At 30.8% G+C, this 17,992-nt stretch overlaps 2 protein-coding genes across 3 annotated transcripts; both read left to right on the forward strand.

Moving 5' to 3' along the window:
* Positions 1 to 3,816: 3,816 nt before the first annotated feature.
* Positions 3,817 to 7,023, forward strand: LOC108330594 (UDP-galactose/UDP-glucose transporter 7). Of its 2 annotated transcripts, XM_017565084.2 has the most exons (7): positions 3,817 to 4,160; positions 4,317 to 4,422; positions 4,519 to 4,764; positions 5,177 to 5,287; positions 5,392 to 5,550; positions 6,321 to 6,464; positions 6,648 to 7,023. In XM_017565084.2, exons 1-7 carry the CDS (start codon positions 4,120 to 4,122, stop codon positions 6,810 to 6,812), a joined length of 972 nt encoding a protein of 323 aa, XP_017420573.1. In that variant the 5' UTR covers positions 3,817 to 4,119; the 3' UTR covers positions 6,813 to 7,023. The 2 variants fall into 2 exon arrangements, with proteins under 2 accessions (XP_017420573.1, XP_017420574.1); XM_017565085.2 differs by lacking the exon at positions 5,392 to 5,550.
* Positions 7,024 to 13,669: 6,646 nt separating this feature from the next.
* Positions 13,670 to 17,660, forward strand: LOC108332129 (probable xyloglucan glycosyltransferase 5). Its single transcript, XM_017567266.2, has 5 exons — positions 13,670 to 14,920; positions 15,404 to 15,712; positions 15,804 to 16,094; positions 16,276 to 16,389; positions 16,516 to 17,660. Exons 1-5 carry the CDS (start codon positions 14,195 to 14,197, stop codon positions 17,158 to 17,160), a joined length of 2,085 nt encoding a protein of 694 aa, XP_017422755.1. The 5' UTR covers positions 13,670 to 14,194; the 3' UTR covers positions 17,161 to 17,660.
* The last annotated feature ends 332 nt before the right edge of the window (positions 17,661 to 17,992 follow it).

Genomic DNA, 17,992 nt, shown 5'->3' on the forward strand with positions numbered 1-17,992 from the left:
TTGTGATGGTTTATGAACCACTAAATCAAGACCAATCATTTAGTGAAAATATTAATTATCTTGACTTGAGATTGATAATGTTAGAAATGTTAAAGTGATGACTAATTCATGAGATAATCATAATTATTTTTTAATGAGTTCACTAAATAAGTGCACTAAAACAGTCTCGATCTCTCAGAGTCATCGCTTAAAATGAAATATAATTAAGATCAAAACAAGTTAGATCTACCATAAATTTTAATTAACTTTTAAATATTTTTTATAATGGTATGAGTCTTTAAAATATTTTAAATTAATAATTAATCTTCAAATACTTTATATTAATTATTTATTGTAAATTTAATTTAATTTAATTTTTAGTATTTGAAACTTGACAAAAAGAATGAACTTGAATTTAACTTGATGTTGAGTTTTAATAAATAATAATGATTAAAAATGTCACTAATATTCATTTTTTTATCATTGTACAATGTGCCACAATATAAATTGATCAAAATAACACACAAATAACCAAGTCAAAGTATATTTTTGTTTTTATATTTCAATAGGGATAAAGAAAATCATATTTAAACTAAGTATATATATATATATATATATATATATATATATATATATATTATTTTTCAAATTAATAGTGAAATTAAAACTTAAGTATATATAACTTTTAATTTATTTTTCATTGGACTAACTTCGACCAATTATTATTGGACGGATGGAAAACATGAAAAAAATTATATGCATTACAGTTTTTCATTTTTCCATTGAAAAACATCATAAAGGTTTAATATTGATAAGTCCTTATTTTGTAATGTTTTTCATAATTAATAACATTCTTTTTGGATCTTATTTAGTTCTAAAACCTTTTTTTAGTCTAGACTTGGTTTTTACTACAAAAATCTCAATTAATTTTGAAAGTGTGTTAATTTAGTTTTTAAATAGATTTTTTTTAATAAGTGTATAATTAATTTTGGTTTAATGTTTTGGTAGGTTTTTCTTTTCAGCCAGAATCTCAAATAGGTCTCATACTTATTCGTTTTTATCATGTCCTTATTTTTGAAAAATTAAAACAAATAGGCTTGCCATCAAATTAGACAAACATTTGAGTGGTGTGTGCGTGACATGCTGATTGTTTTTTTTAAATGATGTGGAATTTAAAATTTTTGAATTAAAAAATTGGGAGGACTTACCCTTTCTTTGAAAAAAAATTGGGGGAACTTACCCCTTTCTTTTTCAAATTAGGATTCATTCGTAAAGTTGATGTTTGAAGAGATTTGGGACGAAGATGTTGGGTCCTCTGACTCAAGATTCTCTCACTTTGAATGGGTTGTTGCTATTTCTCGTTCTATGATTTTGATTTCTCTTTGCAGGTTGGATCGTTATCTCTGTCGTGGTGCTCATAGAGGTTGCACGATTGAACTGATATGCTATTTAGGTTTCACGAAGGTGTTAATGTTGGTGCGTCAATGGAGAATGCACTAACCTTAGGTTTGCCATGGTTGCTGACTTTGGGTGACTCGTGATTTGGATTCATGGTGGGAGCAATGGTGATGAACGAAGAAGATGATGATTGTTGGGTTTCGCAATTAGGAGTCTCTTGCGTCTTTGTGGTTTGCACATGATGACCATGACTGGTGGTTGTGGTGGCACGTGTAAGTTGAGACATGGTGGTGGTGTCCTCACGACGGCTCACGGTTGAGGTGCGGCGGCCATCAACTTCCTCTTTCACCATTGATGGACGTTTAGTGAACCCTAAACTCTCAAACAAAATCCCTAACTTTCAGAAACAACACAGTTATGGTTGTGAGAGTGATGAAAATGGTGGTTGAAGATGATGACTGTTGAAAACCCTAATTTTAAAAGACAATCAAGTTCAATTAATTTATCTTATTTTTTTAATTAAAAAAAGACAAAAAAATCATGCAAGACTCAACTAAAATTATCTAAAAATTTGCCACATCATTTAAAAAATTAACATCAACATACAGGTCAACATAATTCTAACGTCGTTAGTCCAATTTAATGACAAATATCTATTTGTTTTAATTTTTCAAAAATAAGGACTCAATTGAGAAAACAAATAAGAAGGAGACATATTTAAGATTCTGGCCGAAAAAAATGACCTAACTAAACATAAAACCAATTAATTTGTTACCTTTGTTTTTTTTTTGGTCCATAATATTTTTCACAATTATTCAATTTAGTTTATTTTTTTGCATTGCATTGTTGGTCCAGTTATCTCTAATTTGAATGTAAGAATATAGTTTTTGAAGTTTTTTCTTTTAAATCAATACATAATTACTTTTGATGCCTTCAGACTGCCTTTTCACTTATTCATTACAACTCATGTTTTCAGTGATGTGCATTTGATTTTTGCTTTTGTAACCCATTAAACTTAGTTATGGATTTATGTTGAGGCTTAATGAGTACAAAGTGACCATACACCTGAAATAAAAAATGTTATTTGGCAGTCAAAAGTAGAATCACATAAACATCAAGAGGAAGTGTTTTCTGATGTAGATGGTTTTACTTAATCCTTATATGCTTTCTTAATTTTTATAGTTCTAAATATTATATATATTTTGACACTCACTTTTAATTATGTTTTTACCATTCACATTACATTTTTAGCATTTGAAATTTACTCCAACAAGCATTTAATTCCAGATATGCCACAAATTTTCCTATTTTACAGATTAGATAATTATTCTAAATAATTTTCGCACCACTGGTTATTACTTAGATTTGAATAAAAAAATTTGGTTTATGATGCTTGATTATACTTTTAATTTTTGTTTTGCATTTGTTTCTACGTTAAAATCATGTTTGCGAATTCAATTTTAGGTTTAGAATTTTATTTTCAGTTCTTGCTGGTTAGGTTAGTTAATTATGTTAGTTTAGTTTTACAAGTTTGGTTAGAATTTTAATTCTATCATTTCTCTTGTTAAATTATTTATTCAATAGTTGATTAAGATAGTTTTATACTTGTTTGCATTTGCATTTGGACAACTAACTTTGTTATGCACAATTATGTTTTCTCTCATACAAGCGTATTTGCTTTAATTTAGGTAGTTGTAATTAGGTTTATTATCATGCATTTCATTTAGATCATTCTCAAGCTCATTTTAGTTCCCCATTTATAAGATAAATTATACACATTAGGAGGAAATTAAAATTTGTTTTAAACTCTATGTTACTACAAGATTAACAAATTGACATCCTTACATATGAAATGACATTTAAATGATGTATCATACAAGGCATCTTTATGCTAAAAGGTTTAAATATATGTTTGTTTTAATAATATATAATATAAATAATCATTTTGATACAAGATTTTCAAATTAATTATTATCAAATACATAAGTAATACAAGATTCTCTGTTTATAATCAAAGAACAATCAAATTAAAGGACAATGAGATGTTAACAACATATTATGTGTTACTATTGTATTGGTTTGTATATTTGAAAATATCAATTATAAACTACCATTTATAAAAAAAAAATATCAAAAAAATTATTAAAGAAAAACATTTTTCATAATTAAATAATGTGATATTATGAAATGGTATTTATATTGAGATTTATATTTATTACACAAACTCAATTTTCCACATACATTATGTCAAACGTTATAATTATAGTTAATTAAATGTTGTATTTAGACCACACTAGAGTATTAAATCAATTGAAATAATTAAAAATCATTTTTAAATTAGTAGATTTTTAATTTATTGAAACTTATTATCACAAGGTGCAATTATTTGATTATTGAATAAAGTTATTTTTATTTATTTTTACATATGAATAACTGATCGAAATAGGTGAGAGTGAAAGCTATGGCGGCAATCGAAATGAGATGGCGAAGTTTGGTGCATGCCATCTTCGAAGAATCGACTCGAGAATGAAACGCCACACTGCGCCAGCTGTGTCACTCTTCTCTTCCTTTGTCCCTTTCTTTTCTTTTTACTATTCTCATTCCTTTATCCTTTCGCTTTTTCCAACTAAATTTCTCCCTTCTCATTAATTATTTCATCTACACGCCTAATTCTATATTTAATTATCAATTTTTTTTCTTAATCTTTGACTCATTGGATCTCGTTCTCGCCATTAATCACTCATGGAGATCCGCGCCGATGCAGAAACCAGCTCCTTCTCAAGGTTTTCCACTTGCTTCTCTTTTTCCTCGTTATTTCGCAATTCATCTTTTCAATGACTGGTTCTTCACTGAGATTCGTCGCTAAATCTTGCTCTTAGAAATTTTAATTATTGAAGGGTCATAATAGCTTCCATGACTGAGATTTTGTTTGCACGTAGTTTGTTCGCGGCTGTGGCATATGGGTTTGCCTCCATGGCCATGGTTTTTATCAACAAGGCTGTTCTTATGCAGTATGCATATTCAATGACTCTTCTCACTTTGCAGGTATTACTACTGCCTTTGCCGATGATAAGATAACAGATTTTCGACCCTTTGGTTTTTCTCTTTCTTCTTGATAGTGACAACATTTGTATTTTTCAGCAATTGGCTACTTCTTTGCTTATTCATGTTGGTAGACGTGCGGGATTCACAAAGGCGAGAGGACTGGAAATGACAACGGCCAAGCGACTTCTCCCGCTTTCAATTTTCTATAATGCCAATGTTGCTTTTGCTTTGGCCAGTTTGAAAGGAGTCAATATCCCAATGTATATTGCGATCAAGAGGCTTACGCCACTTGCTGTACTTATTGCTGGGTACTTCTCGGGAAAGGGGAGACCTACATCTCAGGTATTGGCTGTTATTTGAGGTTTTATTCATTCTGTCCACCTTATCAAAATAGTTTTATATATACGAGAATTCGAGACTGTGAAATTTATTGGTTGAACTTAGTTGCAACAAGGAGGTTTTTCAGAAAATAAATTGTGGAATTTAGAAAGGGGGACGAATCATTGGTAATGGAATTTAAACGATGTTAAAAATTAGATATTGCAGCAAACAAGAATAAACTATGATCTTCTTGTCGAAATACTGATCAGTGGTGGACTCTAAAATTGGATATGGTACCTTGTAAACAATGAACTGGATGTAACGTTGAAGTGTATATAGCCTTGGGTGCGATTTATAATGATTGGTGGCATTTTGCTCTTTTCTTCTCTTTAGATGATATATGTTAATATGTCTATTCTCTTTCAAATTTAAGGTGGCTCTTTCAGTTATATTGATTGCTGCTGGAGTTCTCATTGCTGCCCTCGGAGATTTTTCCTTTGACCTTTTTGGGTATAGCATGGCTTTTGTTTCCGTTTTTTTCCAGGTGATATGCTCACATATCTTAGTTCTTAAATCATAATTTTATGATTGAATCGACGCTGTATCTTTGCACTGTTTGTTCATAGTGCTGCTTACTCATATATGCAGACCATGTACCTTGTGCTGGTGGAAAGATCTGGTGCTGAGGATGGACTTTCATCCTTGGAAATCATGTTTTATAACAGTTTTTTATCTCTTCCATTTTTGATGTTTCTCATCATAGCCACTGGGGAATTCCCAAAGTCTTTATCTTTATTATTTGCACAGGTCAGAATGTTAATCTGGTTCTTGGTATTTGGATTGATTCATGATTATGCTAGAATGAATTGAATATTTGGACATTTATCTGTTTATGTATACAATCAAATAAAATTCAATTATTTCACATGGAACAATAAAATAAATTCAATTATTTCACAAGGAACTGGTAAATGCCTCGGTGATAGCTATAGTTAATCCCAAACAGCAGATATGCTCATTTGCTTATGATAGTTTTTCTATGTTGTTGGACAAATAGAAAGAAATTATATATGCACTAATATTTCCTTCCTCTTATTGATATTGTCCGCTCTGTAGTTTTGAGCAAATTTTCTATGTAATGGTCCATTGGGCATGTGATTTTTGAGTTTCTTAGGATTGGGTATGTTAACTAGAAAAAGAACACGGGGGTGTGAGGTTAAGATCACTTGTTGTATGGTGGAAAACAAGACAAAGCTGCAACTTTTGATTTTGGCATGATCTGGGCCCGTTTTTCTTCCATAAAACAATTGTCCTTTTATTTACCAGATATTCTACAGTTGTAAATTAAATCAATAGATTACTTGTTTCACTTCCTTCAATTCTCCTAAATTAAATTAGTAATCATTTTGTGGAAGGATCATAAAAAAGTCGTTTTGATGGTCGACAACTGGAGTCATAGCTTGCAACATATTTTGGAAAAGCTAAAAATCTGCAGTATCTAATTAGATGACAAACCTGTACCATGTTTTATTATTGATAAATTGACGCCAAAGCTAATATTTTGTTTTCCTTTGCAGAGTTATTCTTTTTCATTTTTGATGGTTCTTATTCTTTCATTGGTGATGGGCATTGTTCTCAACTTCACGATGTTCTTGTGTACAATTGTTAATTCAGCCTTAACTACAACTATTGTTGGCGTTCTCAAAGGGGTTGTTTCCACGGTAAGCTGGGAGTGATTCTGTGTTTGCCATAGAAAAACTGTCACAGCAGGCCGAGTTCATACATATATACATTATCTATCCATCTTTTTCCTTTTGTAGTTTAATTTGCTTGCATACCCTTTATGTTCATTTGTTTCTAGTTTTAACTGCAAGGATTAAACCCGTTGATTTTTCCTTCTTCAGACCCTTGGTTTCTTCTTACTGGGTGGTGTTCAAGTCCATGCTTTGAATGTGTCTGGATTGGTTATCAATACAGCTGGCGGTGTGTGGTATTCATTTGCCAAATATCAGCAGAAAAGAAGTAAGTCGACGAAGCTTGTACCTGATGAGGAAGCTCATCGTAAATAGAACTGGTATTGATAAGTTGCGGTGCAAACTAACAGTTACATAAACTGTCTCTTTACTTTTATTTACTTGATTGTAAGAACTGATAGTTTAGTTATTTTTTGCGTATAATTTTACAGTAATTGCAGTCTCATGTAGTCTGAGCCTAAGATGTAGTAATACTGACACATGGTATTCGGAATTGCGTAAAATAATTGTACTTTTATTATTCAAATGCTTACCAGAATTTTGTAAGCAGAGTCTATTTTATTCTCAACACAGAAGTTGAGTATAAAGCGCCTGACAAACAGTAAGACATAGTTCTGGCCTTATATTTGTGGTAATTTATGCGTAATTTTGACACTTATAAAGTATTTTGGTTTATAATTATGAATAAATAAATGTATACTGTTAAACTCTTCAGACAGGAAGTGTACAGTATCCATATTTATAAAAGAAAGAAACAACATATGCTAATAGCAACAGAGAGTTGCTCCCTCCACCACCACCAACCACTCCCTGCACCTTCCCATACCTTATTTGTCCTTCTATAAAACGGATGTCAACATCCGTTTCACCTTCAACGGATGTTGACATCCGTAACATTTATTTACATATTTTATATTTTAGTTTATTATTTTTATTTAAAAAAAAAACTTCAACGGATGTGCCACATCCGTTTAATAGATTTTTAAAAAGTTTTTTTTTTATTATTTAAATAATAATATATAAATTAAAATAATAATAATTATTTTATTAAATAAAATAAAATTAATTTATAAATAATTAAATAATAATTTTTAAAAAATTAAATAATATTTATATATTAATTTAAAATATAAAAAATTAAAAAACTAAAAACTAAAAAACATAAAAGGAAACGGATGTCGATGGCGACATCCGTCAACGGATGTGGCACATCCGTTTTCATATATTTATAAAAAAAAAATTAATTATTATTTAAATAATAATACATAAATTAAAATTAATAATAATTATTTTATTAAATAAAATAAAATTAATTTATAAATAATTAAGTAATAATTTTAAAATAATTAAATTATATTTATATATTAATTTAAAACAAAAAAGATAAAAAAGTTAAACTAAAAAATAAAAATGCAACGGATGTTGCCACATCCGTACGGATGTGGCACATCCGTTTTAATATATTTATAATAAATTTTTTAATTATTATTTAAATAATAATATATAAATTAAAATTAATAATTATTATTTTATTAAATAAAATAAAATTAATTTATAAATAATTAAGTAATAATTTTAAAATAATTAAATAATTTTTATATATTAATTTAAAACAAAAAAAAAATAAAAAAACTAAAAGCTAAAAAACAAAAAAGGCAATGGATGTAGCACGTTCGTGGAAGTATTTTTTCTTCAACGGATGTTGACATCCGTTGAAGAAAAGAGGTGGGGTGTAGGATATTTTAAAATATTAAGGATAGTTTTGAAATTTTAAAAAAATGTGGTGATGGAGGGAGCAAAGTGGGGTGGTGTAGGGAATAACCCTCATAGCAACAATTTACAACTGAAAGAGAAATCGGGCTAATGGGCCCAATAACACCATAACTCATGGTGGTATAAAAGATGTGAAAAATAATGTAATGTGTAATGGTTGAAAATAGCAAGTATTAGGTATCAATATTAGCTTCAATATCTTTAAGTCTAATGCCAAAATAATAAAATGAACATTGGAATATAATTGTTAAAACAGTTAGTGTAATATAATATAAAAAAAAGTTTGTAGTAAATTAAGAAAAATATTATTTACGATTATCAATATGTTGTGTAATAAAAAGGAAAAAGAATAAGAAAATTCAGTCTTATATAAATAAATAATAATAGCCTTATGGTTGACAGAAAAAAATAAAATAACATAATTTGATCTTGTATAATAGTTGACATGACTTGTTAAATGAAATAAAAAAGTATGATTTTACTGGCAATGAAATCCGTTAAATTTCACGGATAACTTGTTTTTGGGATGTTGGAAAAATGAGTGTTGAGATAGAAAACACACACTCCAAATCCAATCGTCACAAATTAAAAAAAAAAGCCATTTTTATGCATTACTGGATTAAAATTGTACTTTTGAAACCTTTTGCATTTCAACGAAATCTAGGTCTCAATATATTTAATTAACGACCATTTTTACACCTTAACTCAATGCTTGAGAACACTGTCTTCTTAAATAAATATATTATATTTTTTTAAAAAAATTGTTATAATTATTTTAAATGATATATCATAATTCTGTTAAAAATGTCAAATTAAATAGTTATTATATGTTCAGTATTTGTGGATGTATAAAAGTAACAATTTGAAAGCGAAACTCATAAAAATGAGAGTAAGAATCAGAAACACTAATTTCAGTTAATTAATAATAGTAGGTGAGAAAGAAAGTATTGAAAGATATAGAACTAGCATTTCTCATAAAATTTGTTTATTTTAATACCAAAAGGCAACCAAACTAATTAAAGAAATTTGCCTCAGTATATTGGAGAATGAAAGGCCACCGAACGTAGAACATGCACACGCACTCCTAAGTACATAGCATTTGTTTTATCTCCATGTGTTCAATTTTCTTATTTGCTTTATTATTTTTTATTTAATATGATCTTATATTTTTTTTAAAGATTGTGATTTTTTTTTTCAATCATCATTAAGTTGTTTAGAGATAATGAGATGACATATGTTAATAAACTTTTATATAAATATCTTTTCATTTGTTTATTTTACTCGTTATCACTTAGACTTTACATTTGAATTATTCAACATTAGAATTAGAACATAATTATATAAATATCCCATAGTGCATGTCCATACATGAAACAAGGAAAATATTGAGTGAGATGTTATGATGTATAGAATAGGAAAGAATGAAAAGAAGATATTTGATCTAATTAGTTTGTTGTGGCATCTATGTCCTCCACCTCGTGTTCTGTCTGCAGTTCTCTTGAAAACAGAGGCTGCTGGCTACGTGATGTGTTTTATTACTTTTTTTAATATTATTTTAATTAATTATAAATATGCATGATATTGGAAAAAAGAAAAAAAGGCAGAATAGTGTGAAATTTAATTCAGTCGCCCCCACTTTTGTGCAACACAAGAGACCGTTGTTAGATTATTGAATGTGATATATATATATATATATATATATATATATATATATATATATATATATATATATATATATATATATCATGTGACAAATATTTCCTTTTCCATTTTCCTGTGTTACAAGAATTCATAAAAAAAGTTATCTTGCAGATTTTGCTCTTACCTTAAGAAAAGAATAATATCTTCTGGAGTGAAAATATTTTTTCACATGATACCTAAAACTTTTTGTTTCAGTCACTTATTTTGATACTCATTGTGAGTAGTAAGTTTTGTTGTCAAGATTCATAAAATTTCTAAAATTATAGTTTTTAAATCTTGTTAGTTGAAACAAATAAATCCCAAAAACTGCTGAAAAAAATGGTTGAGAAACTTTTAACTCATTTAAAAATAGATTATCATTCATGAAATCCTAAAAATGTGTCCTAAACATTTTTAAGTTTATAAGTTTTTAGATTATAATGTAGAAAGGAAGGTTATAATTGATGGAAGAGAAAGGTGAGATAGAGATTAGAATGGGCAAACAAAAACAGCTTCTTCACAGTCATGCACACGTTCATTCATACTTCAAATCAATTCTTGAAACCCAGCTAAGATAGTGTCTGTCAAGATTTTAGGTTGTCGGGCCAATCTAGTCTCACATGCAAAAATGGAAGATCTACTAAAATATTCATGAAAAATAATATAATTTTACCATTCATATAGTTTAAAAGTTGAGTATAAGACTTGCTTGAGATCTATAAGGAATGATGGTCATTTCTAATGTAAGTTTAAGAAAGAACTTGATATCGTTAGTATCAATTATTCTTCGTATGAAATATTATCTGTTTTGAATTGTAAATTTTTTTCTTAATTTCGTTCTTAAAAAAACGTCTGAAAAGATGAAAAAAAAAATTTAAATAATCTTAAACCTTAATTCTACGAAACTATTAGATAAAATAAAAACAACATCATTTATTTATTTTGTAATCATCTTTAAACAATCTAACATACCTTTCATTGCTCTTAAAGAAACATTCTTTAAAGAATGTAACTCTTTCATACTTTGTTTGGAGAAGAGTAACAGATAATTATCATACTTTCCCATGAATAAAATGTTTAAAAAATTAAGAAACTTTCAACGAATAAAAAGAAAAATAATATTTATGGTAATAAATGCTTTATAAATAACTATTATTTTTTGAATATTTATGGTGCTTAATACTCCAATAGATTATAAATTGTTCAGACAAGGCTAATTAATGAAAACAACAAATGATTGATAATTAGGAGACAAAGGCACGATAATGACTAACGAGACAAATTAAATTATCTGTTTTTTAAGAAAAAGAATCCTAAATTTGTCCAAAGTTACCTCAATTATTTTTTTAAATTTAATTTATGATAAAATTTTAATAATTAAGGATTTTACTAATGTTTTCTTATAATGAGTTGAAGAAAAGGAAAGTAGGGGGATTTTTTTTTTTTAATTTAACTTACTTATTTCATTCAAAATTTGAAAGGGATAGAACAGATAAGAATATTTGTTTTAAAGCCCCTCCCACTTATATTTCTGTCTCCCTTCTAAAGATTTTCAAATTTTTAATATATATGAATTAAACTGTTTTAAAATCTTATTTGAACTTTTATTCTTTTCATTAATATTATAAATTTTCTTTCGCATATCTACGAACATTTATTTTAATATGATTTTTAAATATTGATATCTTCTAAAAAAAATTGTATCTTTTTTTTTCCTTTCAAGAATCAAATAAGAGGTTATATATTATTATTATTATTTTGTTTTCCTTTCTCTTGATTGCCCTGTCTTCTCTTTAATGTTCATTCTTTACTTAAACACATTGTAATTTATTTCTATGGGTGAAATCAACAAGTGGCACAAGTAGTAACTAGATTAAATCCTTGACTATATATAAAAAATAACATCTACCTAAAAAATAGTTATCCCTTAATCTATATTTTACTTAAAACATATACCAATCTTCGGTATATTCTATCTCCAAAATATAACCTCTATTTTAATTTTCTCCTTACTAAAAATCAAGTTACACTAACTTATATAACTGAAAATATATTTAACTTATACTCATTTATATACTTGTTCTACTATACTTAATAATTTCACATAACTTAAAAATAAGGTTAAAAATAGTTTAAATATAACCTTTTTTTCTTAAATACTTCGATGTGTTATTTAAGAACAAAATTATAATAATAGTTTTATATAAATAATTAACTCTAATAATATTATATCAGGAGAGTTGAGATTGAAATAATAATAATATAATAATTTTTGCCAAAATAAAATTGTAATTAAACTATTTTGGCTACGTGTAATATCCATCCATATTATATATTCTATACTTTTGCAAGGAAACCACACATGGCATATATACACTGGTATGTATATACAGTGGCATTCTGAGGTTATTTATGCAACAACTACTAGCAGATACAAAAGGGTCGGTGTTCACTTCAGTCATATGATAGTAAGATAAGATAAGATACCATAAAAATAAACAAAAACGTGAACATGCAGCTTTAGCTCACTTGGTAATAATCTTTCATTGATTATATATGTAGTTGCTCCATTCTGCATCAAATTAATTTTATCCACACATATTATATCTAATTAGCAATTACTAACCTCAGTGTTTGGTGTAAATCCCCACTGCAATAAATACTTTTCAATTGTTTGCTTATCCTATTCTGGTGGCCCTTTATTACTCTCGTTGGATTTGCATTAATTAATTATGTTCTTTTGGTGACAACTAAATCCTAGTAAGTGCATTGCAACATATACACTCACACTTCAGATCCAGCAGCAAAAACTCTTGTGTTCTGTTCTGCTATTCCTAAATTTATCTGTCTAATTTTCATTTCAGTTTTTCACACAATGCTTGTCAGCAGTTTTGCATAGGGAAATTTGACAATGCTTATCCTACAATTTTGGGTAACATGGGATCCCCTGTGGGACCAGAGTTTATGTGAGGTTTTTCATTTTTTCTAAGTTTTGTTTTTACCCTTGTTTGTGTTCTGTCTCCTGGTAATGTAAAGGAATATTCTTGAAGAAGCTTCCATTAAATAATGTTTTGGTTTTTACAGAATGCACATTAACCCCTCTTGGCCTCTAATAATCCAAATCAAGTCATCTTTTGCAAGCAATAATTAAAAGTAAAAAGGTTTAAACATTGATGATGGCTTGGCTTATGTCATTTGCAAAGTTTGCTTTGGTCTCCATGGTCCTTTTAATAGTCACCGTTCCCTTTTTAGCCTTTCACACGCGTCTCATCCCCACCTTTGGTTATTGGCATTATTGCTATTGTTACCTTTATCATTGTTGTTCTTTTATCATTCAAATATTTTAAATAAAGATTGTTATTCTGGTAGCCACACTCATAAATCACACTGCACCTGGAATCTTCAATCTTATCTTCCAACTATTCGATCTGTTGCGTAACTCTTTTTTTTCTTTTATCATTTTGATGTTAAAATTTAATATGCTCTAAATTGTTACTTTTACTCTGAGACTAAGTTTCATGATTGTTATCTTATCTTCTATTCCAGTCAAATCACTCAACTATGTTTCCTTCATGTGAAAAATTTCTCAGTCAAGTTTAATTTTGCCTTAGTTTAGGGGATTCCGTGAACATAATGTAACCACTGATAACAGTGAATATACTGACGCAACTGTTTAAATAAATGCTAAAATTAAAGTATTACATTTCTATAATTCTTTTACTATTCTCGAGCATGACTGAAAGGTGTTTTTAGAAAGAAAAACTTCTGTTTTCTTTTGTATTCTTTTTTTCTTTGGAGTCAAAGTGGATGGGAACGGTAAGTGAATTTAGTGAGGGAAACCAACTTGGAAGTTAGCGTCTTAGTCTTACAGCTGCTGATACCTTCCCTCATAATGTGACTTTCCCATGTTAGGTGCCTTCTAGATATCCTTGGGAGTACAAAAGAGCCTCACTCAATTCACGTTCTAGGCTTTTATGTGTTGCATTTTGTTAAATGCTGAGCCTTCAAGAGGGTTCCATCCAATAAGAGCAACCTCGAATCTAGGGCAGTGTTTTACATGAGTTTCCAGATCTGAGTCTTTTCTCTTTAGTCTTTACAATGATGTGTGCTAGAAAATATTGATGAGGTTGATGTGTTGAGTCCTTGCTCTAAGTATATCTACACACACACACACACAGAGTAGCATACTTGTGTTGTTCAGTGTGTGGAGTGTGAATCTGTGTCCAATTCACCATTGTGTGAAAATGGCTCCGAGGCTAGACTTTTCCAATTGGTGGACGAAGGATACACAGAAGGGAACACCGGTAGTGGTGAAAATGGAGAACCCCGCTTTCTCTGTTGTGGAGATCAATGGTGCAGATGCTGCATTCAGGCCAGTTGAGAAAAGCCGTGGCAAGAATGCTAAGCAAGTCACATGGGTGTTGCTTCTCAGGGCTCACCGTGCTGTTGGCTGTGTCACTTGGTTTGCCACTGTGCTTTGGGCGTTGCTGGGGGCCATTAAGAAGAGGTTGATTCATGGACAAGGTGTGGCTATGGAGAGTGAGAGTGACAAGTTGGAAAAAGGCAAGTTTCTGTTTAGAGTCATTAGAGTGTTCCTAGTGACATCCTTGGCAGTTCTGGCCTTTGAGGTTGTTGCTTACCTTCAAGGTTGGCATTTTGGGAACCCCACTTTGCACATTCCTCGTACTTCTGATTTGGAAGGATTGCTCCACTTGGCTTATGTTGCTTGGTTGACGTTTCGTGCTGAGTACATTGCTCCTCCTATTCAGGCACTTTCCAAATTTTGTGTTGTTTTGTTTCTTATCCAGTCTGTGGATCGCATGGTCCTTTGCCTGGGGTGCTTTTGGATCAAATACAGGAAGGTCAAGCCAAAGATTAATGGGGATCCATTCAAGAGTGATGATGTTGAAGGATCTGCAAGCAATTATCCCATGGTTCTGGTTCAAATTCCAATGTGCAATGAGAGGGAGGTAGGAATTACACCAAATTTAAGCATTCCCTTTGTACCAACTCAAGTTATTTTTTCAGTAATAAGCTTGCAGCGAATTCAATATATTCTTTTCAGCTTGTATTTATGTAAGCCAAGAATAGATTTTGCAAATGTCATAATAAAATGGAACTTAGTAAATAGAATGTTCGGATTACCTTTTTTTTGCAATGCTTATGAATTGTATGAATGCACCTTAAAAAAAGAAAGGAAAATAGGAGGGAAGTAAACTTATAATCTGACATCCAGACATCTAGTTCCATCTAGGTTGATACTTGATATTGTAATCATTATTTTTGGTTTCTGAAATAGACACCACCTTAGTAATTAAGAAGGGAGAAACAGTTTTCTCATGATGTTGTGTTGTGTTTTTATTTATTTTTTAACTCCTATAATGAATGGCAACCTATAAGTACACTTGATAGACAGATAATTTTCTTACTTTGCATGCACTGATTTTATGCAGGTGTATGACCAATCCATTTCTGCAGTCTGTGGCATTGATTGGCCAAGGGATCGTTTACTGATTCAAGTACTTGATGATTCTGATGATGAGAGCATACAGTGGTTAATTAAGGAAGAGGTATCTAAATGGAGCCAGAAGGGAATCAATATAATCTATAGGCATCGCTTAATAAGGACTGGATACAAAGCTGGAAATCTTAACTCTGCAATGAGCTGTGACTATGTGAAAGACTACGAGTTTGTTGCTATTTTTGATGCAGACTTTCAACCAAATCCTGATTTTCTTAAGCGAACTGTGCCACATTTCAAGGTTGAGTGAATAACTTCTAACATATTCAGAAAAATGATTGGGAAGCATGTTTAACATATTTTTATATCTTGCAATTTTTTTTTTATTACAGGACAATCCCGAACTAGGTTTGGTCCAAGCTAGATGGTCTTTTGTGAACAAGGATGAGAATCTATTGACGCGTCTCCAAAACATAAACTTATGCTTTCATTTTGAGGTAGAACAGCAGGTGAATGGGGTATTTCTCAGTTTTTTTGGTTTCAATGGAACTGCTGGTGTTTGGAGAATCAAGGCCCTAGAAGAATCCGGGGGCTGGCTAGAGAGGACAACTGTAGAAGATATGGACATTGCTGTCCGAGCTCATCTCAATGGTTGGAAATTTGTCTTCCTAAATGATGTAAAGGTGATCATAGATGACAACCTTTTCCATCCATATCTCCTTTCTTTTGCAAGTGGATAACGCACTTGTAGAGTAGTGTTCTTGTATATGCATGATGTGATTAGTTATGTCACCTTTCTGGATTTTAACTTGTGTGAAGTTCCTGGAGTACTATCGTGAATTTCTTATATCTATAAATTTTCAGGTACCATGTGAAGTTCCAGAGTCATATGAAGCTTACAGGAAGCAGCAACACCGCTGGCATTCAGGTCCTATGCAACTTTTTAGGCTGTGTCTTCCAGCAATTGTGAAATCTAAGGTATATCTGATACTCATGTTGAAGTAATAATTAGAGTAGTGATGAAGAAAAGCATATTCTGATGACTTAGAATTGTGGCTTATAATATGCACTACCTGAAAACTTTAAAATGCTCTATAACTGCAGGTGTCTGCATGGAAGAAAGCAAACTTAATCCTGCTATTTTTTCTGTTGAGGAAACTGATCCTTCCCTTTTACTCCTTCACCTTATTTTGCATAATTCTTCCTCTAACCATGTTTGTACCAGAGGCAGAGCTTCCTTTGTGGGTGATCTGCTATGTGCCTGTGTTTATGTCACTTCTTAACATTCTTCCTGCTCCAAAATCTTTTCCTTTCATTGTTCCCTACCTCCTTTTCGAAAACACCATGTCCGTCACCAAATTCAATGCAATGGTATCTGGGCTCTTCCAATTAGGAAGCTCTTATGAATGGGTTGTGACAAAGAAAGCTGGCAGATCATCAGAGTCCGATTTACTGGCTGCTGCAGAAAGGGAAGCCAAGTCAATAGAACAACAAAAGATTCATAGAGGAGCTTCCGACAGTGACCTTATGGAGTCACAAAAGCTTGTAGAGCACAAAGAAGCAGCTCCAACAACTGTTAAGAAAACTAATAAGATATATAAGAAAGAGCTGACTTTGGCATTCCTCCTTCTCACAGCTTCTATCAGGAGTCTGTTATCTGCACAGGGAGTTCACTTCTACTTCCTGCTTTTCCAAGGGGTGACCTTCCTCCTTGTGGGGCTTGATTTGATCGGAGAGCAGATGAGCTAGTTTTCGTTCAAAACAGCATAGACGATGAATGGAAAATACCTTTTACTGGTTTATCAGCCAAGTGGCAGTCCAGCAACAAAATGAAAAAAGAAGTATAGTTAAATCCTTTCTTTCGTTTCTTTCCAAAAATTCACAGTACAGGTGTATCGAAGGCATAACTGATTGCAAGTACCAAAGCAAGGTTCCTCAATTATCCAACTCTATATCCATTTTGCATTCACACGATTCATCGCAAGTATTCCTTATAGGGCATTACTCACATTGTACTCATACAGGTATTGAATATTTGTTTAATGGTATAGGAAGTGTATAAAATCTTCAGTTTTCTTCATTGTGTTATTGGGAATGGGAGTTCTGATTCCAAATGTCTGGATGCAGTGCATCTAGCTTGATATATGTCGAATGATAGGTGCCTTCATGGTAAATAGAGTGTGTAAAACAGGACATCTTTCTGTACATTCATTGTTATCTAATTTAAACAATAAATTTTATTCTTCCAACTCTTCCCTCCTCCCTTTGTTCTCTGTTCCTTGGCAATTTTCTTGTTTTTTAATTGCTTGGCTTTAATGGGATAAACGAAATGGTGTCGGCAGGCAAATAGTGGAGACAAGCTTAAGTGGCTTGATAATTTCTGCTGTGGTCCCTCCAAGAGATTCGTGTTCTTAAAAACTGATTTCTAAAATGTGACCGGCGCAAAATGTTGAGGGCACTGAATCTGTTGACACCACAACTAATGCACATGCCATTAGCAAGCAAGTACAAAATAGGCCATTTCTTTGGATGGATATGTCGGTCATAATATTGAACACCCCATATAAATTTTTGTCTTGCC

This window comes from Vigna angularis, chromosome 4 (genome assembly GCF_016808095.1).
Source record: "Vigna angularis cultivar LongXiaoDou No.4 chromosome 4, ASM1680809v1, whole genome shotgun sequence".
NCBI lineage: Eukaryota > Viridiplantae > Streptophyta > Magnoliopsida > Fabales > Fabaceae > Vigna > Vigna angularis.

What these genes read in the sequence shown, in the direction of transcription:
- LOC108332129 (XM_017567266.2), top strand. Translation starts at nt 14,195, where the DNA reads ATGGCTCCGAGGCTAGACTTTTCCAATTGGTGGACGAAGGATACACAG. An exon ending in CAATGTGCAATGAGAGGGAG is followed by an intron (nt 14,921 to 15,403) that starts GTAGGAATTACA and finishes GATTTTATGCAG; the next exon opens with GTGTATGACCAATCCATTTC. An exon ending in GAACTGTGCCACATTTCAAG is followed by an intron (nt 15,713 to 15,803) that starts GTTGAGTGAATA and finishes TTTTTATTACAG; the next exon opens with GACAATCCCGAACTAGGTTT.
- LOC108330594 (XM_017565084.2), top strand. Translation starts at nt 4,120, where the DNA reads ATGGAGATCCGCGCCGATGCAGAAACCAGCTCCTTCTCAAG. An exon ending in GAAACCAGCTCCTTCTCAAG is followed by an intron (nt 4,161 to 4,316) that starts GTTTTCCACTTG and finishes GTTTGCACGTAG; the next exon opens with TTTGTTCGCGGCTGTGGCAT. An exon ending in TCAAAGGGGTTGTTTCCACG is followed by an intron (nt 6,465 to 6,647) that starts GTAAGCTGGGAG and finishes TTCCTTCTTCAG; the next exon opens with ACCCTTGGTTTCTTCTTACT.